The sequence below is a fragment of the Sinohyriopsis cumingii genome, chromosome 1 (genome assembly GCF_028554795.1).
Source record: "Sinohyriopsis cumingii isolate HCF-2022 chromosome 1, ASM2855479v2, whole genome shotgun sequence".
NCBI classification, from domain to species: Eukaryota; Metazoa; Mollusca; class Bivalvia; order Unionida; family Unionidae; genus Sinohyriopsis; species Sinohyriopsis cumingii.
The window spans coordinates 31,286,770-31,312,659 of record NC_142961.1 but is presented as its reverse complement, the minus strand read 5'-3'; the positions used below and the strand labels follow the sequence as shown (position 1 = coordinate 31,312,659).

At 37.6% G+C, this 25,890-nt stretch overlaps 3 protein-coding genes across 4 annotated transcripts in view; 1 reads left to right on the top strand and 2 right to left on the bottom strand.

The window, feature by feature from the left end:
• Positions 1-9,270, bottom strand: part of LOC149806643 (WASH complex subunit 5-like) — a 122,889-nt gene extending 113,619 nt beyond the window's left edge. Inside the window, exons 1-2 of the mRNA XM_089956025.1 lie at positions 8,850-9,270; positions 34-140 (exon numbers count right to left, since the gene is read on the bottom strand). Coding sequence (XP_089812151.1) covers positions 34-140; positions 8,850-9,074 — 332 coding nt within the window. The 5' untranslated portion in view covers positions 9,075-9,270. The remainder of the gene's footprint in view (positions 1-33; positions 141-8,849) is intronic.
• A 7,020-nt stretch (positions 9,271-16,290) lies between these two features.
• LOC149806642 (uncharacterized) lies at positions 16,291-16,854 on the bottom strand. The gene has a single exon (XM_089950329.1). It carries the CDS (start codon positions 16,852-16,854, stop codon positions 16,291-16,293), a length of 564 nt encoding a protein of 187 aa, XP_089806455.1.
• Positions 16,855-21,584: 4,730 nt separating this feature from the next.
• On the top strand, positions 21,585-25,605 carry LOC149806641 (uncharacterized). 2 transcript variants are annotated; one of them, XM_089976289.1, is made up of 3 exons: positions 21,585-21,755; positions 24,470-24,708; positions 25,522-25,605. In XM_089976289.1, exons 1-3 carry the CDS (start codon positions 21,619-21,621, stop codon positions 25,527-25,529), a joined length of 384 nt encoding a protein of 127 aa, XP_089832415.1. In that variant the 5' UTR covers positions 21,585-21,618; the 3' UTR covers positions 25,530-25,605. The 2 variants fall into 2 exon arrangements, with proteins under 2 accessions (XP_089832415.1, XP_089832496.1); XM_089976370.1 differs by lacking the exon at positions 21,585-21,755 and adding an exon at positions 23,346-23,908.
• The last annotated feature ends 285 nt before the right edge of the window (positions 25,606-25,890 follow it).

Here is a 25,890-nt window from a genome sequence, read left to right as displayed (position 1 = left end):
AGTTTAGAAACGCATGAATATTGCTATACATACCTATTTAGATCCGTAACATATTTATGAACACAGGTAAATGCTTGAAAAAATCTTGTCAGAATTTCTATGTGATTGTCTTTAAATTCTTCATCAAGATCTTGCAATTCCTAAAAAGTAAACAAAATACAATTGTTTTCCAATTCAATCTTGAGAATTCCATTTTCTTAAGAATATCTGAAACAGCAGATGTTCCTATGCCAAAATTTCCCCTAGATTTTTCAATGTAGGTTTTAGCACATAATCACTGATCTGACTAATTTTATCCTGTAAACAGCGTTCGATCCTATGACACTTAGCTAGTAATTCTGACATCAGGGCATGTGAGTGAAGACAAATCACAGTCATAGCTACTTAAATAAATTAATGTAATGATTTTTCTCCACTGAAAATCAATCGCATGAATCTGGCTATAAGAATACTGTTTTGTTGGTCTCCATCAACAAAGGATCAAAGGCAAGGCAACATACCTGGTTAATAAAGCCCTAGTATTTAATTAAACAAACAACACGAAAAATGTTACATCGATCATGTAAACAAATGATAAGCATCTGTCAAAATTAGATACTAAGTAAATAAACATAATCTTTCTTAAACATCTTACCTACAAGCATTTAGTTTTAATAATTCACTTAAAAATTGGTTCTTATGGTGCAAAGACTTAGACTAGTCAACTCAGCCACAATCTGTGTCAATGTGTATATCAATTATTGTCTTAACTTCGCATGCCCTTGTGACATTTTTGGGCCTTTCTCTCGCAGATAAGCTTACTACTGTAATTGCTAACCATTTTTAGTTTTAGTTTTAAATGAGGTGGGGGTGGCATAAAATTGAAATCTGGGGTAGAAATTTGTTTCAGTATTCAGAATTGAGAGGTTCTGGTTTACTGGGAAAAATGTTGAAATTAAGGAAAGAAAACTTTGGGACTCCAAAAGCATTTCAATGTTAAGAGGATTCTGGCATACTGAGGTTGTGGTTTTGAGAAGTTTTACCATACTTAAATGTAGTTAACATCGGTTTTATTTATCACCCTAAGTATTACTGGTAATGCAAGATGGTTTCTGGAAGTTGTTATTATTAACCACCTAAACATGATTCCCATCCTTGCATCATGAACCATGTTTCTAGTAGCTTCACATTATTTTGAGATCTTGTCATCAACTGGGTCACAAGCTTTAGTTGATAGTTACAGTGATTAATAAATATTCAACAAAATAAAATTTAAATATATACTGAAAATCAGAGAAAATGCACTGAAAATGCAGAATTTAATTAATGCCACATTTGCCTCAAAAAGTAAGTAGCCCTGGAGTGAATGCTATCTTGTTAAGATAGTTCTGCTCTTCTTTACTTTTTCATAAAGGCAATGTACAAATTGGTTTCAAATTATACTCAATTATTGGTTGATCCCCTCCTCCATTTTAGGGTTGCAAAAAGCTAACTACTCTTTGACCTTCAGTAACGGGTGATTCCAACAGTAACTTGGAGTTGCACTTTGATAAAATAAACAAGCCAAATGAGATGTATGGCTGGATGGATGGATGGATGGGAGGGTGGGTGGGTGGATGAACAGAAACAGGTAATAGGTAAAAAAAAAAAAGAAGAGACAAAACCAGTGTAAAATAAATACATTTATATTAATTAGTGGAATATGTCACAATGCTGTCCACCTTCATGTAAAAAAATCCATATAAATCCACCATGCTTGACATGTAGAATCCATTCATGTGATAAACTAATGAATTCTATTATAGATCACATACTGGTATAAAAATTGCTGCCCCAAATTATCCGATTCACAATATCCCATAATATGTCAATCCATGTGTCTTACAAATAAACAGTGAAAGTAAAGTCCACACTTTTGTGATTCACAGCATCCTATAAATGTTGTCTAATGTCATCTTGAACAAAGCCCAAGAATTCATCCTCATCGTCGGAGTCACCAAATAAAGTTCTGAAATCCTCCATCATCATCTTGTCATCGTGAACATCATCTGACTCCAATTCCTCGCCTTTACTACCATCTGTGGGTGCTTATGCGGAGACTGAGTTTGGGCTCTGCAAGTAACACTTTGATCATATAGTCTGTTAAATCTATCAAGGCAGACTTTGAACAAGTGTCAACTGTGTGACATGATCAAAGAGAAATCAAATAAGCACCCTTTTTGTAAATGAAAGAAAGGACTATATCTGGCATGGAACAAGGATGAAATTCATAGCTTCATCAAAATATTGTCAACTGGGAAAACACAGTGGGTACTGCCCTACAAGCCAAGAGATTACTGACCAAAGAGCACTAGCAGATAACTTGGTAATTATATCTGTTTTACGAAATGGGCAAATAAAAATCAAATCAAAACTTTATTCAGTCAACTGTATCGTCATTTATTGTTTATACAGCAAAACACTCTGTACAAATATGGATTGTTCAGATACATAAAAATGGACACATTATACATACCAGTAAACTACCAAGGTAAACAAACATTGATAGACACTTCACGTTGTTGTGGGTAATACATACTTTATAGAAGTCCAATTAAATGTAGATACAACCACTGTGTAATGAATACCGTAATGAAATGAATAAACAGTGCATAATATAAAAGCATTTCTGGATGAAAATAGTGCCCTAACAAACAAATATTTGAACTAAAAGTATTTTGTATGTGCTGCAAACATCTTGAGTTTCAATCTAACCTTAGATTTATAACAAAAATTGTATGTCACACTTATAAGATAACACTTACTCTGCATTAATCAAATTTTCAGTTACAATTGACTTACAAATGAGTATAAACAGCATATAGTCCTACAACATGTACTTCTTATATCTTGTAAATCAAATTAAATCCAATAGAAAACAGTAAAGAATTCTTCAATGAAGTATTTAAAGATGGGAAAAATAAAAATAAAAATCTTTGTTTTGAAATATCATTACAACAAAAAAAATTACAAAACTCCCCATGTTTTTATTTTGATAATTTTACTGAAATAGCTTTAGAAAATGTTAACAAAAGTTCACAATATATTTTTTCTGTTTCAATATCTTTCTCATTATTTCATACTGCCATATTCCCAGACAGTGTTGGTGGGTTTATGACACTCAAAATGTGTGTTCTGGGGTCCCAAGAGGGGTCAGTGTGAGTGACCACAAAAAAGTGATTCATCCTATTATGAATAATCAATATTTTCAATTAGGCCTATATAAAATGATTGGAAATTCAAATCTGAATAAAAACAATTAACCTATCCCTTTTTTCAAACAATTAATACACTCTGAAAGAAATATATAATTGGTAGACTTAGCATTGTCAAATATCAATGTCATACACATGTGCAAACACTCATATAATCACAACCACACTGACATTAAATAAAAACATACATCAAGTTTCTGTCTTTAAAGTCCATTGGATGGCAATATATACGCTAAATTTGATGCAGTCTTTGTTGCTTTCTGCAGTTCAATAGAGTGAATCCTGGTCAGAACAGGGTTGTTCATAATGACCATAACATTACCAGTATCTGATGCCTGTCTCTATAGAAAAATGAATTTACATCAGATTTAGGACTGACCAATTCATTGGGGGAAGGGGGGGAACAAAATATTTTCAAGTTTAATGGGGGCCTTACAGGTAATACATCAGTAATAAATGCATCTGTACAGGTGTTAATGCTTTATCAACACAAATTAACTGTGCAATCACGAGTGTGTGCTTATTATTGTCCTTCAATCAATCTATTTCATGTCTAAAATCATCATGAAACACATGAGTAAATTAATAGCTATGGTAGTATTTTAACAAAATTAACATAACAAATAATAATAAAGAGAATGTTCAATTCAGCTTGTTGAATATACTACCTGAAGATGATGCTCTATTTCAACAGATGTTGCATGCTTCATGTTGTTGCTGCTGTAGAGTTTAACGCCATTTTTCAGCACATGATACGCTATACACGGCAGCCAGTATTAATGGTGGAGGAAGAACACGGGAAAACCTTGGAAAGAACCACCGACCCACAAGAAGCTTTCTCACATACCCACATTAGCTGAATCCGAGACACGAACCCACACAGACAGAGGTGAGATGGCAGTGATCCATAATAGAGAGCACTTTAGACCATTCGGCCACTCGGGGGCCCCATGCTTCATGTTGATATGTTTTGTAGTATGTACAAAGGATTAAATGCACCCGCTTCCTGTTGTGCTCAATAAAGTATAACTCTGTCAACCTGGAGTTTTTAAAATTCATTTTTGCAGGGCATTGTTGATAGTGTACTGCTTTCAGAATCACACTCATCAAAACTGAATCACACTTGAACGCTGAAAAATGGTACTAAACCCTATAACAACAACAACAACTACTATGGTGGGCAGCATGTCCTGTAGGTTGACCAATGTAGAATATATATACTAATTTGGCCATTTCACATATGATATTTTGAAAAATTATGAAAAGAAACAACAGACTAGTTCTTGACAAACTTCTCTTTTTCCTGGGGAACAATTGTCACATCAAAATATGAGGTTTTCTTATGGCATCTGACTATTCCAATTAGGCAAACAGGTATATTTGCATCTGCTACAAATGAAAACAAACAGCTAACAAGACAGCTGTCTGATGAGTAGTTCAGTCAAGAGGTTTCTGTCAGGTCGGCAATGAAGAATACTGGTATTCTAAGCTGCAGACTGGAGCCACCCGAAGCAGACAATAGTCATTGTAGACTGACAGGAACCATTAAAGAGCATCCCAGAAAAAAATATTGCAAAAAGTGACAGATATTAAGAAAACTCAAGTTCAGCAGGCTCTAATCTACTTGAATGTATAATTGCTTTATACATCTTCTATTATTTACAAACATATCAACATACATTAACTTGGTTCTGACCAGAATTCACTCACAGAATCCAACAGACAAGCTTGAACACAAGGACCATCCTGATGAACACTACTAAATGTTGTGTGACAAATAATATTAAAAAAGGGGAAATTTTGGGCATATGGAAACTAGAAAAGGCTTGTGGAATTTAAGCAAGGGATTGTGATTTTTTTTAAGTCACCAGCCCTGGGCCTGTGTCTAAAATATATTTCTTTGATCTTGATCCTTGTCATTTTTTTTCAATAAGGAGAAACAGTTGGTCAAATATGTTTTATAATAACAAAACTGGCTGGCTTAGCAAGTCTAATTGACAGCTGGTGTTAGTACATGGTTTTTCAACATAGCAAAATTGGTAACTGTGAGTACTGATACATACTGCAATATTATCATCTATATAATTTGCAGTATGATTTCTGCTGGCATTACTCATCCCTAGATACAAGAGTAACAGTAACAATACATATGACAATACAGTACTCACCACTTGATACAAATGTAACAGTGCAATACACGACAATACAGTACTCACCAAACTGATACAAATGTAATAGTGCAATGCATATGACAATAGAGTACTTATCCTTTGATACAAGAATAACAGTACAATACATATGACGATAATGACTCCTCCCATTTTACTTTGTCCATGCATGTAGTGTTATGAGTCTATGCTCTTAAAATATGTAACTGAAAAGAGTGAAAAAGCAACAAGCTTTGTAAAATTCCACAAATAATTTATTTCCCCTGAATGCAAAGTGAAAATGAAAAAAAAAAGAACTGATGGTATTTCAAATTAAATCCCAAAATAATCCTAGAATTATAGACACAAGTCCTAATAATAAAAGTTTTGAATAACTTTAGTAGAAATCCAAATTATATACAATGCAGAAGGTGTTGATGTGCCTGTGTATGGAGTGTAAAGTGTTGATGTGCAAGTCTTTTGTTGAAATACAGTAATACAATCCATATACAATATTTAACCCACACTCATAGATAAATATTAACTATGTATTCTTTGTTTGCAAGAATAAAAAATACTGGTCAGGTACACAATGAACCTAATTTTGGACAAGGTTAAGTTCAAAATACAATTATATAAACATATAATCATGGAGAAAAAAAATGTAACAAACAATACAAATTAAATATAAATACAAGATGGTACATAGCAGCTATGAAAAACATACTCTGCCAACAGATATAATACATCAAAAGCTGCTACTGACTTTGACAGCCGCCACTGAACCTTTGGCTATCAATTAAACATTCCAGTAGAGTAGGCTCTTTTAATCTTATATTTTCTTCCTGTATACCACCAGTCCTCAAAAGTCTGACAGCCAGACGCTCATGGCCCCTCTTATTTCTGGTCAGGCCTCTCCTGTATTCTAAGTAAAGTGCCCATCAGGTTTACAAAAATAATAATAATTTCCCTGCAAAACATTTGATCAGGCTGATAAAATGTTGAACTTTCTTTAAAATTTTAGAAAGATTAGTAAATCATTAATATTTATCCCCATGCATAACCTTATGAAAATTTTCTACTTTACTTTTGTCAAAAACTGTAAACTTTGTCTGCAAAGTGAAGCATGTGACCTAAGAATGGGGAACAGAGTGCCTACACTGCCTATAATTAGTGCTCACCTGGCTTTAACATACATGGATCACAGGGACTCATATCACTGCTAATAATTTATCTATAAAACATGTATGTACTACATCATTCACATGTAAATTGCAAACAATGATATGAGCCCCTGTGCATTTGACTCCATGTATCCTCATTTGTGAATCTGAGCCTGTCAAAATTTTCACATACACACCCAGTTCTGACACTAAGGGTTTTTTTATTACTCAGTCTGACCACTAGGGGAGTTTTGACTTGTAATTTTATACTCCAAAGTGAAATACCTTTTTGAAAGTCCATCTACCACATATTTTATAGATAAAACCTACCCATGTAGAAAATTAGCAGATTAATTAAAAAAACCAGTACTTTTACACATTCAATAAATGCATTATAGAAACTAGCCAGAACCAGTCTATTGGGGACCAGAACTATAGCAATGTTGTGACCAGTGCAATGATGTGTGACTGAGTAATGATTAAGAAGGCTAACATATACACACAATAATTGCTAACCACATTGATGTGATCAGGAAAGTTTAGGCCAAATCCAGGATGCATTATTTTTTGAGGTGTTAAAAGTAATAAATGGATCAAAGGTGGTCCATGATGGCTTTTGGGTCTTGGATCAAAAATCAGCTGTCCTTTGGCAGAGGTGAATCACAGAGTTTCTGTGTATCCTCATTTGTGAATCAGAGCCCATCAAAATTTTCATCTCCCCCCCCCCCCGTTCTGACACTAAGGTTTTTGTTTTCTAATCAGTCTGACCACCAGGGGAGTTTTGACTTGTTTTGCAAAAACACTTGTCATTTAATTTTGTGCAAATCAAATTTGAGTCAGTGCTTGTGGGTTTTTAAAGTAAGCAGTACTGGGCCTGTGTGTCTGAAAAAAAGTTTTATGTAAGCATAGCTACGATGTTGTAGCCTCAACTTGATTTGTTGTGGTTGAGGCTACAAACTGATCCCATATCATGTAATGGAGCAAACAATATCATCACTTAAGTCAGAAAAATGTGTAGAAATCTACTACATAAGTATAATCATGATGTGAAAGAAGTTTGGCTGTTTTTGAATTTATTAAGCTCTTACACGACAAAATAAATTGGTATGGTTACACTAACCTCACCATGTCCACAATGACAGATTTAACGCGAGACTCTCATCGTGACCCCTTTCCTAGATAAGGCTTGCCTTACCATATTTTGATATTCTACACTATGTTATTAATCTATGTTATTAATTGTTGAATGACATAATGCACAAGGACAGAGAATGAATACTTGCATTAATTGCTGAAACCAGTTTTTGGTGAGAAAAGGCAAAGTCATTGACTTTCCAAATCCAGTGGGTAGCCGACAAATACATCATTTTTATCAATCAAGTGGCAAATAATGGCTTCTTGGCAGAATGTAAAGGTTTATACCAATAAACCGTATTTACTTTTAATGCGCAGAATTATGTACTCAAACCACACAATATTTTTACTACAATCTGTTTACGTTTCCAAATAAGGCCTCAATGTCCTTATACAGCACACAAACAAATGAGGCTGAGAACAGAAGTAGACATTATCTGAACTAATATGGCAGACGATCTAAACAAAAATATTGGATAAGAAAGGTAAATGAGATTTTACAACTATTTCTACAATGATTTGCAATACTTCCGGTAATAAATAAGAGGACTACTCAATTTATTTCATTATATGCAAGGAACATGTTCAAAATTGTTGATATTAGGCTGAAAAAGCACTGGGTGTGAATAACACCTGGCTTGCTCAATTGACACACATAGGCTCATGTTAGTACCCCGTCCAGGAGGTAGGAGTAGGGTAGCCCGATAAATCGCCCCCATAAATCTGTGTTGATACTGATGGATGATGTTGTGGGTCTGATGTCACATGTTCATTAAAATACACAATTTTGCTGCATGCAAATCATTCCGGAACAAACCCGCGTACACTTTAGACACATACCGAATACCGGTAAATGTATAAAATGTACAAGAATGTGTGCAGCCAAATTTGGATACAGATAATTGCAGCTTTTAATAAATAGGTGATATCAGCCCTTCACCCGAAATCAATAGCATCACGGTTGAAGGGCTGATTTAACGGCCTAAGAGTAGCGTTACTAATATTAGTACTAATGTAAGCACAGACCACTTTTTACAATGTTTACTTTTCAAATCCTTTCAACGGTTCCCGTCGGCTAATAAATAGTACAAGTGCAACACATTTAAAATGCTTGTTAGTAACATAAAAATATAAAATCAGCTACAACTAATGTAATGAATGATTCGTAGTACCGTTTTAGTATCTATTTTGTTGTCGAAGTACTCCGCATTCTTGAAGTAGCTGAAGTCGGAGATAATTTCTCCATATTTGGCTTTGTCTTGAGAGGTTTCAAGTCTAAATACCGGTGGGATAAAATCTGACAAACGAAGCAGTTCTGCCAGAATTGCATTTCCACGAGAGACTAGTCGAAGTATATTCTGTCCACACTGATTATTTTCAGCCAGAAAATCAGCCATGGTAGTACACGAGGAATAAATTTATTATCAAGACTGCTTGACGGTGAGGCTTCTATATTTTAAGTCAACTATTTCTAGATGAGAAATTAATTTCTGAACAGTCATGTAGATGTCAGAAAGAGAGTAATATCCATATCTGACATAAGCTAAATCAGATGACTCGAATCGTTTCGGTATAAGATGTAGTCTCCGCCCATTCCGGATGTATGTGTGAAAGTAAATGTTAGCTTCCTATTACAACTCTGGTGCCGATGTTGATTTCAGTTTATAAAATTATCTTCCCGGAGAAAATGTGCTGGAAGAGTGGTGAAAATAAATAGCACAGAACATTCCGTGTGTGGAAAAAAGTGTGTACTCCTTCATATACATGACATTATATTTAAATATATGGCCAAAACAAGCAGTTTTATGGCCATCCCTCTGAATACCTACCTATTCGTGTCTGCACTAAAGGTTAAATGTCATTTCAAATATGTGAAGAGGTAAGTTTTTTTTTTATATAAAAACTATATAGACTTTTGTTTCAAATGTAAAATAAAGTCTTTTTTGTGAAATTCCAGTGTATATGAGTAATATTATTTTATTTTTTTTGTGCTAATATGTGAAATTCATTTGTACATGTGAAATAAATAATTTAAATCGCACATGTTAAAATTCTGTGAAATTCCTTTTCACACATATAACATTATTTTACGTCACGTAAAATTGTTTTTTACGTAATGGGTTTTACATCATATATGTTGTTACGATTCTATGGTCATAAACAGTAACAGAAAGAAGGAAGACAAACAAGCTCTGTAAAACTGAATAAATTATTTAATTATCAAAGTTATAAAATGAAAATGTGAGAGGAACTTACAGCATTATGAAGTGAATCCAAAATAATCCTGAAAAAGTTCTATTAAAGTCTAAAAGAAGAGAAGATTCCTTATAAATTTCATATCCACGAATATCCTAGTCCACCAACGGTCCTGACGTGTCAAATGGCATCGTCCAGAATTCCTTAGAATAATTCACAATAGCTTGAAAATGATTTTATAGTCAAATGAGCACTTTCTATTTCCACTGAATATTCCAAATGAACGTTTTTCCTCTCAAAAAAAATATATGAATACAATACAGAATATATCTGAAAACTTGATGTTACAATAAGAACACAAGAAATAGGAATGAGATCAATTGACCAGTCCGAATTATTTATATACAGGTGAAAAGGTTGAAACACGCATAAATTTCACCACAGTAGTCATATATAATGGGGTTTCTGGCTCAAACCTGTACTTTGTACTGGGATGACCACCATCTGACCATAGCCCCTCTCCCCACCCCCGGTTTATCAAAACATATTTGCAAAAGACTTTGTTGAGGCAACAAAATAAATTTCATCGTCGATTACCAACCTAGGACCACCATGGAAAACATAATCTGTCGTCGCACAAAATGGGGGCTGGGTTTGGGGGTGGGTAACACAAAACTTTACTACAATAACCAGTCCAAAAAGTTCACCTTTGTGAAGTCAATGTTGACAGACTTTTTATAACCCAACGCGAATGTGTTGATGCCATCAGAGCAGTATTGCATATCATCAAAATTACACAATCCAGATTTAATAACACCTGTTTCAGTTTTATGACGATTAGATTGTATTGTCATCATCTCTACATAAATAGAAAACCCATATAACTCAGCTTTATAATTATCAAACCCAATTACCTTACCTTCTATGTTTCTTTTTAATACATTTTGCTCGTTTCTTGACTATGCCATCATATAATTTTAGACAATACATCTTACTTCGTAATCCGATAAATTCAACGATAGGAATAAAGCTTGTTTCATCTTTAAACTTTCCTATTACTTTTTGGTTATTATCACCAAATGAAATCCGCTGTTTTTCTGATAATCTGAAAGATCGAATAATTCTCGATTATCGTAAAACTCGCTGTAAATATCAGATTCTATCTTATACATCAGCCAGTCAGTATCTGTAAGTAACAGCTCTGCATCTGGCCACTTAGCCTTAACAAGGCCATAGTGAAAATAATACATTGACGTCTTTGATATTTCAAGTACTGCCATCCCAACATAGACTGGTTTGTTCAACTTCAAGTTTGTCTTTCTTTTGTGAACGGCTATTATGTTTTTATTAATATTTTCATACTAACAAAATCATCAGATGCAGCAAGGTTATTACGACGTTCAACGTTATTAACGATCTCAAGATTAACTCGCTTCCTGATATTTTCCATGGTTTTTGCCAAAGACGTTGTTGTTCATGAGCTTGAAAAAGTTCTTTTCAGATTCTGTTTTTGCAACTGCTCTTCGGCTAGTATTAGAGTCGATATAATCTTTCATCCAACATGACTGATTAAATTTTAAAACTCGATGAACTTTTCTTACTATCAGACCATGATCAAGTGCCTGTTTCAGATTTTTATAATGTAAAACGTATCTACGTTTATAAAACAGATTTGGAACAAGTTTATAAACAATAGACATGTTTGTGATAGATTTATCTTGTGGATAATTTTGTTGTTTTTCTGATAATAAACTATAATCTATCAACGTAAACTCTGGAAAAAAGGAATCTCAGCAGGATAGTCAAGATCAACTTCAACAAACTAACTGATGTCGTCCATTGTGATTTTATCAGTTTTTTTTTTTTTTGGAGAAACTGCTTCGCTGATCCACCTGAAACCACCATACGAAATAGGCTCAAACACAGCATAGCCATAAAAATTATATGGATCAAGATAAACTATAAAACTTGATGGAGCTGTACTATCATAGTTGTGTAAACAGCTGTTGTTAGCGCTAGCATATTTATTAGTTATGACGCTTATTCCGCCTCGTACTCCTCGCTCGACGAAACAAAACATATCCGGGTCTGTCAGCAGTTCCAGTTTTATTTTGATATGCTTCAGTAACAGATCCCAACTTAATCATGGTGCTGAGTAATACCAAGCAGAATCCTGTCCATCGTTGTTGGCGCTGACATCTCTGAAATTTTCAAATTACCGGAATTTTTACAATCAAAATTATTCCAAATCTTTTTTGCACAATCATAATCATCATCAGTGACACTTTCATGATTTAACCGAGAATAAAGTGATTTTTTATTGTCAGGTAAACTTGTTTCATTAAAATCTATTCCAATCATCGAGGTACTCGTAGGGAAAGATATCTTTCTGGTCAGCAAATTTGACATTTTACCGAAATGCTTTGTCAAATTATTAAACTTGCAACATCTTTTACAAGCTCGTTCAACGATGCTGCCATAAACTGTAAACTATCAATAAATCTTAACTTGACAAATTTCACAGACATGTACTTTTCAGTGTTGCTTTTAATACATTTTATTTTGTCATTATTTTTCATTTTCAGGCAATTTATAATATTCTTGTTTCCAAACGTTTCGACGATGAGATGCGCATCTTAACCGCGAAAATTATTAAAGACAACAAAAAAGAAATCTGGTGCGGTATATTCTAAATTACATTTCCAGTTATATGACAATGATATTTAACTCGATCTTGAGGCGCAAGCGCAGGCTTAAATGCCCGCTCACAAATGTGGCATATAATTGCTGCAGCAAACTCGTTTTCTTGTTTTATCGTTAATTGTTTCGTCGATGTTGTCTTACTGAGCAACATCATGATGACATCAACCTCACTGATAATAGTTTTCAAAAGCCAAATAACAGGATCAGCTCTACGATAAATTTGTATTGGTTTCTTGGTTTCGATAAACTTTCATCAACAGCACAAACAATTTTTAAGCAACTCCACATGGAACATGCTCTTGTACTTTTCTTGTCGAAGATTTATCAGGGTTATTTTCTGCTCCGAGCACTGGCAGTAAAATAGACTCGAAATCTGAGCAGATGATAAGAGGCACTTTCGTTTAATGTTTGTGGTTTGTAAACTGCGGTATCTTTTCGCCTTCGTCTGGTATAGCTATCATTTGTACGTTAGAGCAGTATTCAAGATGTCGATCAAGTACATGTTAAGACTTACAGCCGTGTAAACATCTGAAACAGACATATTTCTTTTCCTTGTGCTTGTTATGCTGATCTCCGACAAACCTGTTAAAGTTCTTAATCCACGCGCAATGATTTTTATAAAATAGTAAATTTATTGTTGTTTGTGATGCTCGATTGTTGATTTATCTTGGATATATCTTTCGTGATTCGTTATCAACTCCGAAGACGTTAAAACCTTCTGTTATTAGTAGGTTATTTTGTTTTTCAAATTTTTAAATTTGATTCTCAGCAACAGGAAAGTCAGTCTTGCTAAAATTTAAATCATTAGCATATGTAACGTAATTTGACACTCTATCATCATTTTTTCGACTGGGAATAACGCTGACTACGCCGTCCATTGAAAGCATTTGTTGTGGCTGTTCTTGACATTTAAACAGCATTTTGCCTTGTTTTAGTTGACAACTCGACATATGAGCTACCTCGTAGTGGACTATATTTCATAGTGTGGAATAAAATTTCTGTTTTTTTATCAAACCGCCAACCTGAACGAGATTCTGTGTAAACATTGATTTTGTTGCCATATTTCCTGAAATATTTCATTTGACAACGATATCAAATCTTTTCCAGTTAAAATTCGACGAGATCTTGATATTATGTAAGAATCAGCAAGTTCTTCGATTCTTGTTGTGCAGCATGTTGCTTGCCTTTGATATAATATGCTCAAAACTCTTTCCTTCGAGTGTTTTTAATCATATCTTAACTTCATTTTCGATTGAGTAGAGTGCAGATTTGCTCTTGCGACCTCACAAGCCTTTGACAACTTGTAATTAAAATTAGAAACATAATGAAGAAAATTAATTTCATAATCTTTATTAGCAAGAAGTTTTTCTTTCAATAACTTCAATGGTCCACGCACAGTGTATTCAAAAACTAGTTCAAAGAGACTAAAACCTAAAGATTCTTGAGCTGATTCCCTAACAGCAAACAATAATAAATGAATGCCTTCATCCCAGTCTTTATCCTATCAAAGCAATATGATTGAATCAGACTTTTAAAAGTCGGATGGAATCTTTCTAATGCACCTTGGCTCTCAGGGTGATAGGCAGAAGATTTAAATTGTTGAATGCCTAATTCGTACATAACTTGCTGAAAAATTCCAGGCATGAAATTTGAACCTTGATCGGACTGTACGGACTTCGGAAGGCCGAATTGAGTAAAAAAAACTTTATCAAAGCTTTAACTATTGTTTTAGATTTTATATTCCTCAAGGGAATTGCCTCTGGAAAAATATTTCCAGAGAAAAAAGAATTAATCCTTTTGAAATCCAACTGATCTGAAGAAAATTATAGCTCAAAATCTGGCTACAACAAACTAACTTGACATCAGTGTAAAAAGCCCCAAACTGAGAGATCTCTCTCTAAAACAAAGGTCATATTGTATTATAAGACGCAGTTTCGAAATTTCCCCAAGTTGCGAAATCAGAAGGGGTCATGTGATTATGTTTATATCACGTACACAGAATATGGCCTCGATTAGACCAATAATTTTCTCTAAGAAATAAAAAAAGGAAAAGTTGTTTACATCTTAAACCCAAAGCCCCATCATGACCTTGATAACAACCATTCATTTTAAGATAAAAATAGGACTTTGTTTACTAATTTTGAATCAAGGTCAGCATGCAGGTCAACACCTGGTGTTTATGAAAAGAATGATTTAGGTCAACCAATTTTCTGGAAAAATATCATCTCCAGTGAATACATTTACATTATAATAGCATATAATAGAATAAAAAAATTAAAACTGACAAACAATTAAATTAAAATAAATATGAATTAAATCAGATATACGTGACACATTCCAGTGAATTGTACTCAGAAAATCCAGTAATTCAAATCCTATCATAAAATAATATTTACGCTTACCACGGGGTCACTTTTGATTGTTTGTTTCTGTCTCGTGACTTAACAGGTGTAGAATATGACTTGAAAGAAGTTTAATCATAATATTCAGGCTTTTGAAGAAGCTTTTCAACAATTCAGATGTTTCTGAAAGTCGGTTCTAATACGTGGAAGCGAATCTATAATACGAACACCAACAATTTTAAACTACATCGTTACAGTCTGTACAGCAGCAGACAGCAGAGTTTATACAAGTTCACAGGTATAATCTTGCAAAAAAATCTCTTACTGATTGCAAACCTTACACAGGACGTCTTCTCATATCCACCCCTTGGTTTAACTGCACTGGATCTCTTATCTTCTCTACCCCTTGGTATAACTGCACCGGATCTCTTCTCGTGTTTACCCTTTAGTATAACTGCACTGGACCTCTTTTCTTGACTACCCCTTGGTATAACTGCACTGGATCTCTTCTCTTGTCAACCCCTTGGTATAACTGTACCGGATTTCTTTTCTTGTCTATCCCTTGGTATAACTGCACCGGATCTCTTCTCACGTCTACCCCTTGGTATAACTGCACAGGATCTCTTATCTTGACTACCCTTGGTATAACTTTACTTAGACCTTTTTCATATCTACCCCTTTGGTATAACTGCACTGGATCTCTTTTCTTGTCTACCCTTGGTGTTGTTCGTCCGTCGAGTCGACGAAGACCACTCTAGTCATCAGAGGGTTGGAGGAGCAGGTTCTGTTCTGTGCGTGCGCAGGTGAGTAATGATTCCAATCCTTGCACGGAATGTTCGTTTGCATAAGGGACAAGGGATGAGTGGGACATCTCCAGGAGGATTGATGGCACGCGCTTTTCTTACTTGCCTCTTCAAGTCTTCACCTGCTGTCCTGCTGCAGCCTTTGTTCACGGAGGAACGCCAAGTGACTCAATCGCTTGATGTTTGTTCGCAGGAATCAGGGTCATGTTGAACATTTTCAATGCAGCTTTCAGATTGTCGTCGAGGTGTTTCTTCTCACCTTCGTGAGATTGCTGTCCTTTCTGCAGCTCGCTATAAAAGAGTCCCTTAGGCAGCCGGTGGTCTGGCATGCGTACAACATGTCCCGCTCAGCGTAGCTGGGACTGCACCAGGATGGTGTGGATGCTGGGTAGACCTGCTTGTGCGAGTACCTCAGTGTCTGGAACCTTGTCCTGCTACTTGATGTTGAGGATTTTCCTGAGACTTGTGGTGTGAAAGTGGTTCAGCTTCCTGGCGTGGCATTGATAAACCGTTAATTTTTGTTTCGCATGCATAAAGTAGTGTCGGGAGCACAACTGCCCTGTAGACCTTTAGTTTGGTCTGGATGCTGATACATTGGCATACAGTCTGCCAAAAGTTGAACTGGCTCTGGCAATGCGGAGGTTCACTTCGTCGTCAGTATTGACGCTCTGTGACAGTTTGCTGCCAAGGTAGGTGAAGCGGTTCACTACGTTGAGTTTTTCCCCGTTGACGGTGATGTTATGCTCAATATAGGGCTTTCCAGGGGCCGACTGATGCATTACCTCGGTCTTCTTGGTACTGATGGTGAGACTAAAGCTTGTGCAGGAGCTGAAGAACTTGTCAACGCTGCGTTGCAGGTCGGCTTCTGAGCCAGCGTTGAGGGCACAGTCATCAGCAAATAAGAATTCCCTGATGGTGTGTGTCATAACCTTGAAGCCTCCTGGGGTTAACCGTTTTCCATATGTACGGTACCTGATGCCGACTCCAATATCTCCGTCTCTGAAGGCATTAGTCAACATGGCAGAGAACAATAGATTGAACAGTGTCGGTGCCAGAACACAAATCTGCTTGACGCCATTGGTTATTTTGAATGACTCAAATGTCTCTCCATTTTCCTGGGCTAGTGCCTGCATTGCGTGGTGGAAATGCTGAACCAACCGTGGATATAAATTTTCTCGCGCTTCCTACTTGACCACTACTTTCCACAAGCCTTCTCTGCTGACAGTATCAAAGGCCTTCGTCAAGTCGACGTAGATGGAGAAGAGGTCGGCGTATTAATCTTGACATTTCTCTTGTAGCTGCCTCGCAGAAAACACCATGTCGATGGTCCCACATTCTTTTCGGAATCCACACTGGCCTTCTGGCAGAAGTCCCTGGTCAAGGTGCGTAGTGGGGCGGTTCAGTAAGATTCTGGCGAGTGTCTTTCCAGCGATTGAGACCAAGAATATACCCCGGTGGTTGTCGCTGTCCTGGTGGTTCCCTTTGCGCTTATACAGATGGATTATGGAAGCGTATCTGAATTTCTGCGTGATCATCTCTTGCTGCCACATCAGTAAAAGCAGTTGGTGGAGCCTTTCTATCAGGGTTGTGCCCCCTTCCTTGTAGACATCAGCTGAGATGGAGTCTGAACCAGGGGCTTTGCCACTGTATCGCTTTCAATGTCTCCAGCAAGGTTGGGGGATCATTCAGTGCTTGGTTGATGGGTGATTGGGGGAGAAGACTGATGGCTTCATTGTTGATGGATGAAGGGCGATTCAGGACACCGTAAAGTGTTCAGCCGAACGTTAAATGATCTTCTCTTTGTCAGTATATAGTGTGTTCCTGTCTGCGCTGAGAAGGGGAGATGATCAAGAGGATGCAGGCCCATACACTTCTTTCAGGGCGTTATAGAAGTTCTTCATGTCATGCATGTCTGAGTAACACTGGATCTCATCAGCTATGTTGCTCAGCCATGTGTCTCGCATCTGACGTAGTTTCTGCTGTGAAGTTCTGTGTATGTTGTTGTACGCATCTTTCCTGGAGACGAACTTGGGGTTGTTGCGGTAGGTTTGGTGAAGGCGGTTTTTCTCATTTAGCTGTGCTGTAGACCAGGTCTCTGAATGCCGCCCAATCGGTCTCCACATTCTGATTGTTCAGAGGGTGGGTTTCAGACGTTCTTCCAGGGCATCCACGAGAGACGTTTTGGTACTGGTACGTGTCAACTTGGTGATATTTAGTCTTTTGGGCTGAATGCGGATGTTGAACTTTATGATGATGAGACGGTTGTCTGTGCAGCATTCGGCGCCGCACAAGTACTTGGTCACACACACATCCTGCCTGTCCCTTTTCCTGACAACGACGTTGTTGATGAGATGCCAGTACTTAGAGCCAGGATGCATCCATGACGTCTGGTTTTGGGTAGGGAGGCAGAAGACTGTATTGGTGATCACCAGTTCATGTTCTGCGCAAGTCTGAAGCAAAAGAAGACTGTTGCTGTTACAGTGACCATCTCCGTACTTTCCTAGCACTCCATCCCAGGCAACGTGATCACATCATACTCTTGCATTGAAGTTGCCAAGAATTATCAGCCATTGGAACATCAACAATGACGGAGTGAAGATTCTCAAAGAACATGACCTTCACTTAATCCGGGTTGGTCATGGTTGGGGCATAGCAACTGATGATGGTAAGGTACTTTCTTCCAGACAGGAGAGGAAGTTTCATGGGCATGGGTCTGTCGCTTACTCCCTTGGAAGGTCCAGCCAATTTGCCAGTCAGTGCTGTCTTCACTGCAAAACCGACACCAGCTTCGCGACGCTCTTCACTTTCTCGGCCGCTCCAAAAGAAAGTGTATCCGGAGACCCTTTCGCAGAGTTCGCCTTCTCCTGCAAGCCGGGCCTCGCTCAAGGCAGCAATGTCCATGTTGTATCTTCGGCGTTCCTTTTCTATTAGGGCGGTTCTCCTATGGGGTCTTTCCACGTCGTCTCTGATCAGTAAGGTGCGTAGATTCTATGCCTCAAGTGTGGGTCGAACAATCCTCATTTTCTTCTTCTCTATTTCAAACGCTGAAGTAGGGTCTCCGCCAGCCGTTTTAAGCTGGCTAGAGGTATAGAGCAGGCAATATTTAGGCCACCTTTTCTAGCCCATTCCTCATGCCTAGAAGGTGATCAGTGCATTCCTGAATAGGGCTGCACAGTCGCTCAGGGGCTGATGGACTCCATTACAGCTCCTTGTCAGTGGTGAACGACCATAATGGCCTGATCCGCCTGCGTGCAGGTTTGCGGCTGCGGCTGACAGTGTACCCACACCTGCCGCTTCGTCGCCTGCCTGTCACCACAGGACTTTAGTGGGTGATGAAATGGAATAGGTGGATGACAAGAGTGACTTGCGCGGTGACTTTGTTTTAGGTGTGGAAAAGTTGCGCAGATCGGCGACCTCACTCTCTTACACAAAACCATCTGGGTGCAGCAGAATGACACTGTCGAGACGGCCGGAGACGGATTTGAGTGCAGTAGATGACCAGTACGTCCTACATATCTCGTCTAGCTCTTAGCGCTCGAGGCGCTTTGCTGGGAATCGCCTTTCTGGTCGTTAACCATTTAGTGGTTCCTCTGAGCAGGCTGCCGAATCCAGTCTTCACATGCTAGGTAGGCAAGGCCTAACTCACCGATGGTTTAAGACCCGTCGGCTACCCTAAACCTGGTTTAACCGGCCAGTGTAGGCCGTTTTCCGGGATGTGGCCGCTGCGCATGCCACAGCTTCTTCGAGCCACAGGTGAGAGCTGTGTGCCAAGTGGGGACCAAAGGTGGGAGAGCTACCCCCGAAGGAGTACGACTGCTTCCCTCAACCAGGCGTGCAACCCCTCCCCAGACACCCCATACACCCCTTGATATAACTGTACCGGATCTAGTATCTTGTATACCCTTGGTATAACTGTACCAGATCTCTTCTTATGTCTACCCGTTGGTATAACTGCATTGGATATCCTCTCTTGTTTACCCTTTGGTATGACTCCACCTAATCTCTTCTCTTGTCAACTCTTGGTATAACTGCACTGGATCTCTTCTCTTATCAACCACTTGGTATAATTGCATTGGATATCTTCTCTTGTCTACACCTTGGTATATCTGCACCAGATCTCTTCTCTTGTCTACACCTTGGTTTAGCTGCACCGGATCTCTTCTCTACTCTACCTCTTAGTATAACTGCACCAGAACTCTTATCATATCTATCCGTTTGTATAACTGGACTGGATCTCTTCTCTTGTCTACCACTCGGTATAACTGTACCGGATTACTTTTCTTGTCTACCTCTTGGTATAACTGCACGGATTTCTTCTCTTTTCTACCACTTAGTAGAACTGCACCAGATCTTTTCTTGTCTACAGCTTGGCAGAAGTGCGCTGGATGTCTTATCTTCTCTACCCCTTGGTATAACTGCACCGGATCTCTCTTCTCCTGTCTTCCCCTTGTTATAACTGCAGTAGATCTCTTCTCCTGCCTGCCCCTTTGCACAACTGCACCGGATCACCAACAGTCACTTCGCTTGTAGTCTCTTCAGATTGAAGAGCTTGTCGCCAGTCCGGTATCTAGTGTCAATTCCAGTGTCATAGCCGTATTTAAATCACAATTAGTTCAATCTATGTTGACAGATGATTTTATTGTCATTATTTTGTTTGTTTAGTTGTTATTGTTTTGGGGTAAGGGTGTGGTGGGGCTCTATCTAGTATGATTTCATACTAAAACATGTTGATTTATTTTTAAATCTTTTTTTAATACGAATAATCTCACCATGAACGACGAGATGCGAGAAAACTTAATTCGAACTTTAACATGAGAAAGATCAATTTTAAATAAAAATGAAATCTACTGCGTACAACTTGCAGCTCCTATGACGTCGATTTATCGGAATTATATCACTATATCTGACGTTTGGATCGTAGCACTAAATTTTAGCGTGTATTGAGTATACATTAGTTATATTCTCGGACGGCAGTTTCCGATTGTTTCATGACAATGTTAATTGCTCAAAACGACTAAATTAGTTACTTTTTTATTATAACAAGTAAGACCGGGATGGATTGTCAAAAGCCATATAGGTCTTTACTACAAACGGATAGTATTGCATAGGTTACCTGAACAAAAGAAGAAATCTTGGCGAGAACAATTGTCTACTTGTCTACCCCTCAGAACGTTCACTGTCTCGTTTCAACTAAAAACAAATCTCAAAGTATACTACAATACATCAATAGATTTGTCCGTTATTACCGTCCTTACCTGTATCTTAAATTTAACTAGATCAACTTACAATATTAATTTCACTTAATTCTTCACCGTATCTCTTTTGATTCTTGTGAACTTACTGGTTTTTTTGCATTTAAGCCTCGTATCTGCTTAAGGAAAAGTGATTGTGATTGTCCAGTCATTACAAGCGGCCTATTTCTGTCTAATGTGATTTTAAACCGACATAAACCGCATGTGATTGCTGACAAGTTACATTTACCATTATGCACGAAGCCTGTAAAATGGTAAAATTCCACGGTGGAGAGCAGTGGTTGTCGGATGAATCAATGTATAATTTGCATGCTTTTTTTGAGATTTCTGGTGAATGAAAATAGCAAATGGTGTGTGTGTGTGTGTGTGTGTGTGTGTGTGTAATCAATCTCGGCGTGCTTTATCCATTTGTCATTATTTATATAAATGGACCCCATAATAAATAAACAAATAAATATACCCCTAAAACACAAGTCCCCCCCCCATTCTAACTATTAAATTTTCTGCAGATTCACACAGTATTATAATATTTACTTCTGTCTGTGACTAGAAGTTTTGTCTCAGCTCCTATCTTATCGGTGGTGGTTAGTAACGTCTTGACGTATCTTAGTCGGTGCTTTATCACAGACGAAGCATAACACAATCATGAACAGGGGACAAATTATTCATATCTTCATAGTGACATTTACATTGATGTCAGCTGCGGTATGGACGGCGCAAGGAAAACAGAAGCGTGGTGCTTTGTCCTATGTCGTCCAAAGGGGATGTCCATATCTATCTAGGTGAGACAGACGTACTCACGGACTGTGGTCTATCATGTATTGGTACACTTTAACAGTTTCAATATTTGAGTCATAAAGAGAACTGAAATGCATAGAGTAACATATGTTATACCAGTACCACCAACCTCATGCATACATTTCAATATCTACCGAGCTATGTTTCTCTATTTTTATAATTTATTATAATTTTTATAATTTGTTATATGCAAACTGTATATTTCCAAAACAGAAACGAAGCTGTACATCAAACTAGCAGTGTAGCTTATCGGAAAGTTGTAGAATGCCTCCTATTTATAAAAGCATGCAACCGATTTAAGCCACTTAACTAAAATTCATTTCTCTGTCGAATACCGTTCCGATTATATTAGATTTACAAATAATCTCTCGAAATCCAGACCCCGACCCCCCCCCCCCATCAATAAAAGTACGTAATTTCCGTTTGTTTTTTTTCTTTCTTTCAAATTCCCCTCTCCACCACTAGGTGGTTATCCGTAAAACGAATGCATCCATTTTAGTTGTAGCTTCGGTATGGGAAACACCTTTTGATATCCGTCAAGAACAACGGTACGGGAAACATCTCACAGAATCGTCTTTCAACATCCATCAAGATTCAGCATTGAATCTACTCACCGGAACGTAATTTCTATTTAATGTTTTAAATCCAGATTTCTGGAAAAGATATCGGAAACTTTTTTAAAATTAATTTTCTTTCAAAGTTGTGGATTGTTTGCAGTTTGTATACTTTCATGTTTAAAAAAATATTTTAGTCGCAAACGGTATTATTGATAATCGCTGTTGGTAAGAAACGTAGTCCACGGTGTAGCGGAAAAGTCAAAAGGGCACATAGAGGACAGAGACAGAGTGACAGAGAGAGAGAGACAGATACAGAAAGAGACAGAGAGAAAGAGACAGAGAGAGTTCATAGTGGTCAGTCGCATAGACTAGCCGTGCCGCACTACCAATGCGGAGTCGACCGCTTCTTGGCTGTCTTATACGCATGTCTTTTGTTAGGAGAGATGTACCCAGAATTGAATTTAACCATTCGATCGCTGACAGAACCTTCTGAGCTTAAAGCCCCACCTCCTTGAAAACGTATGAAGGAAAGTGGCAAATTTTCATGGAATGGTACAAGGACAACAGTATCATCTTCTTGCACATCTCGCACTTGCTACACAAAAATTCTGGCCCATCGAGGAGAAATTATCACATATCAAAAGTTAAGGCTCGATGATGTATGACACATGCAACATCATGACTGAGGATATATAAGCCACGGAAAAGGATCAGTCGGCCCCGGTCTCTCACATTGGTCACCAAATGGAACCTTACATCGGTTCTGATGGTTCAACTTCATCACTTTTGAGCCCCTGGACAGATCCTCGCTAAAGTTATTATAGTACAAAACATTTGTATAGCCTTGGATTTGTTATGCAAAGTGGGTGAGTTATTATCACTTACGTTACATCCATACTATTTCCAATTACGAGTGACTGTTCCTGTAGACCTAATAAACACAATCAGGCTCTATAGCCAAGAACATGTTACCTTCAGGAGCTTACTTCAATCGACACGTCGAGAGATCCGGCGATTCAAGATCAGTTTGTATTCTCATGCACTGCTTGAAATACACGGAAAATAGTCGTTAAGCCTGACAAAACCTTTTTCTTCCAGTAAAGGAACGACATAACCTCACAAGCCTTAGGTAATACGATAAGTGTAATCTTAAGTCTAACAAACCCTGATACAACTCATAAAAATCTCAGCTCCTGATATTCGAACGATCTCTCCAAGCTTCGCGTTCGAACGCAATGTTTTGATCCGAGACATCATTGACTGGCAGGCACAGTCAACCTTCGCGGGTTTCAGTATCGGAGATTTAGTGTCCCAGATAACGGAATTGAATATAGTGGGTTCTGAAGTTGCGGCTTAGACGACCACCAGACTCAGTTAACGACAGAACAACCTTCCTAGGAGCGTGGTTTTATAACTACTTTCACTGCATTCGCCCAGACGTTTTCTTAAGAAAACGCCGTTCATTTCTTATTACAGGTGTACTTAAGTTACGTGTCACGTGAAAGTCGACTGCACTGCCTTGACATAAAGGGAGTGGTCTATCCTTCATATATGGATTCCAACCATTCTATCCTCGAAAGGTACTCGTAGAATAGGTTGTATACTCACTTTGCTCCTATTGTCTATTCTCCTAAAGTTAATGTGCTCGGGGGACGTATTCGACGGAGATGTATAGCTGAAATTAAATTATGCTTCTCTTAGAATTTTGCCGAATGACAGTTATGTAAAGCCCCAACCCCGCCCACTTCCCAATAAATAAATGCAAGTATCCTAGCTGATGTTTCGCTTAAGCTTAAACTGAATAACCCTATGCCGGAAGCCACCTTTCGAACGAAAGAGAAGTTAATTTGAATGTTTGTTTTTTCCCCCCTTAGTCTTTATAATATATAAAGGAAAGAGACGAAATATTTCGTCTTCCTGGAGGGCTGGATTCGAGAGGCAGCGATTTTGATCTCCACAATTAATGTTATCGAGGAAACATGTTCGGCTAAGCAGAATTTACTATAAAATTTACATTTTTTAAAAATGAAAGCATTGATATGTCATTTCAAACATAATAACAAAATGGAAAATCAAGTTTATAAATAATTCACGTTTAATAACTCTCATCTTTTTGTCCATTTTTTTTTTAATGGGTAAAGATATGTAAGAGAAAACTACTTCATCTACGATGAATTGGAGACGAACACTGCAACATCAGTTCCGACCGCTGTGAACTGGGTGACGTATACGCACGACAGATGTTCCTCTGAGTACGTTCCGACAGAACTGTTTCACGGCCTTGTGAACTGCGGTAAAGAGTACGCTCTGTACGCTGTGAAAGCACCTGCTGCATTGATAGAGCTCCTGCATGTCGATTTCAACAGTGTTCCAGCACTCGGTAAGACCTCTTCATTTTGAAATTCTTTCATGCAGAAGAAGATCGATTTACTCATCGTAGATAATAAATCTGAGAATCTAACAGATAGAACCGAATTTATACTAAGTCTGTATTTTCAAAGAAGTTTGAGCGTGGAGACACTGTACTATGTTGGTCATCGCTTCTGCTCCATTGTGAGCACGTACATAAACACGCTAAGAATTTCCCTGGGTTTCCTCACTGGTTATAATGGCTATTTAAAAAAGACCTTGTATATTTTAGGTAATTCCCTTTCTTTTGGTGTATGATTCATGGGTATAATATGGGTTATATAGTATACGTCTTGGCCTTGCTCCAGATGTGCATCTTTACAAAAGTGCTAGCTCAACTTGGTCATTTTCACTTCCTGAACTTCAGAGGTAAATTGTATTTTTTTAAAAAGAGCCTATAACTCTTTTTTTACATTGTATATATTTGCTAATTCATTCATTGCACTTTCAGAACCTGGTATTGTCTAGTCTGGCAAAATTCATTTTCCCTATTTTAATAGCTGTTAATGATAGTGTATTTTAGCCGAATTCAGGCTGATTTTTGGAGCACAAGGGAGCAGTCATTGTACTTAGATCATTTATAAAACATTGCCTCCACTGTGCTTCCTTTGAATGCAAACAACTTCACCTTACATATGTCACTCTCTCAAATGTACATAATAACTGGTGAGCGCGCCCGAAAGATGTAGTCGTTACGAGGAAAAATCTCTGAGAGAGAGAGAGAGAGAGAGAGAGAGAGAGAGACTCACATTTGACATTATTTCATATATTATTTTCTCCACAGGGAAATAAAGCGGCCATGAAGGAGGAATGAGGTATATAGATAATGAGTGATTTGTCAAACATGCACAAATAAACTACTAAACCAAGTGCTTGTTTCATTTCTATAAATCCCTCGAATATGCCTTTAAGCCTTTATTTCCAAATGAGAGATGAAGTCTGTATTGTGTTGCTGAGATGACAAGACTGTGACACCATCCTCATTCAGGGTAGCTACATTATTTTTCAGTATTTTAATGAAAATATCATGTAGTTACACCCATCTCCATTTTCATCCAGGGTATCTACATTATGCTTCAGTGTTTTGGTGAAAATCACATGTCGTTACAATGGTCTATGCTGGAAAAGCGGGCATTTTCAAGGTTTGTCGCCC

Coding starts and splice junctions, on each gene's coding strand:
- LOC149806642 (XM_089950329.1), bottom strand. CDS start 16,854: ATGCAGGCACTAGCCCAGGAAAATGGAGAGACATTTGAGTCATTCAAA.
- LOC149806641 (XM_089976289.1), top strand. CDS start 21,619: ATGAACAGGGGACAAATTATTCATATCTTCATAGTGACATTTACATTG. Junction 21,756..24,469: donor GGATGTCCATATCTATCTAG/GTGAGACAGACG, acceptor TAATGGGTAAAG/ATATGTAAGAGAAAACTACT.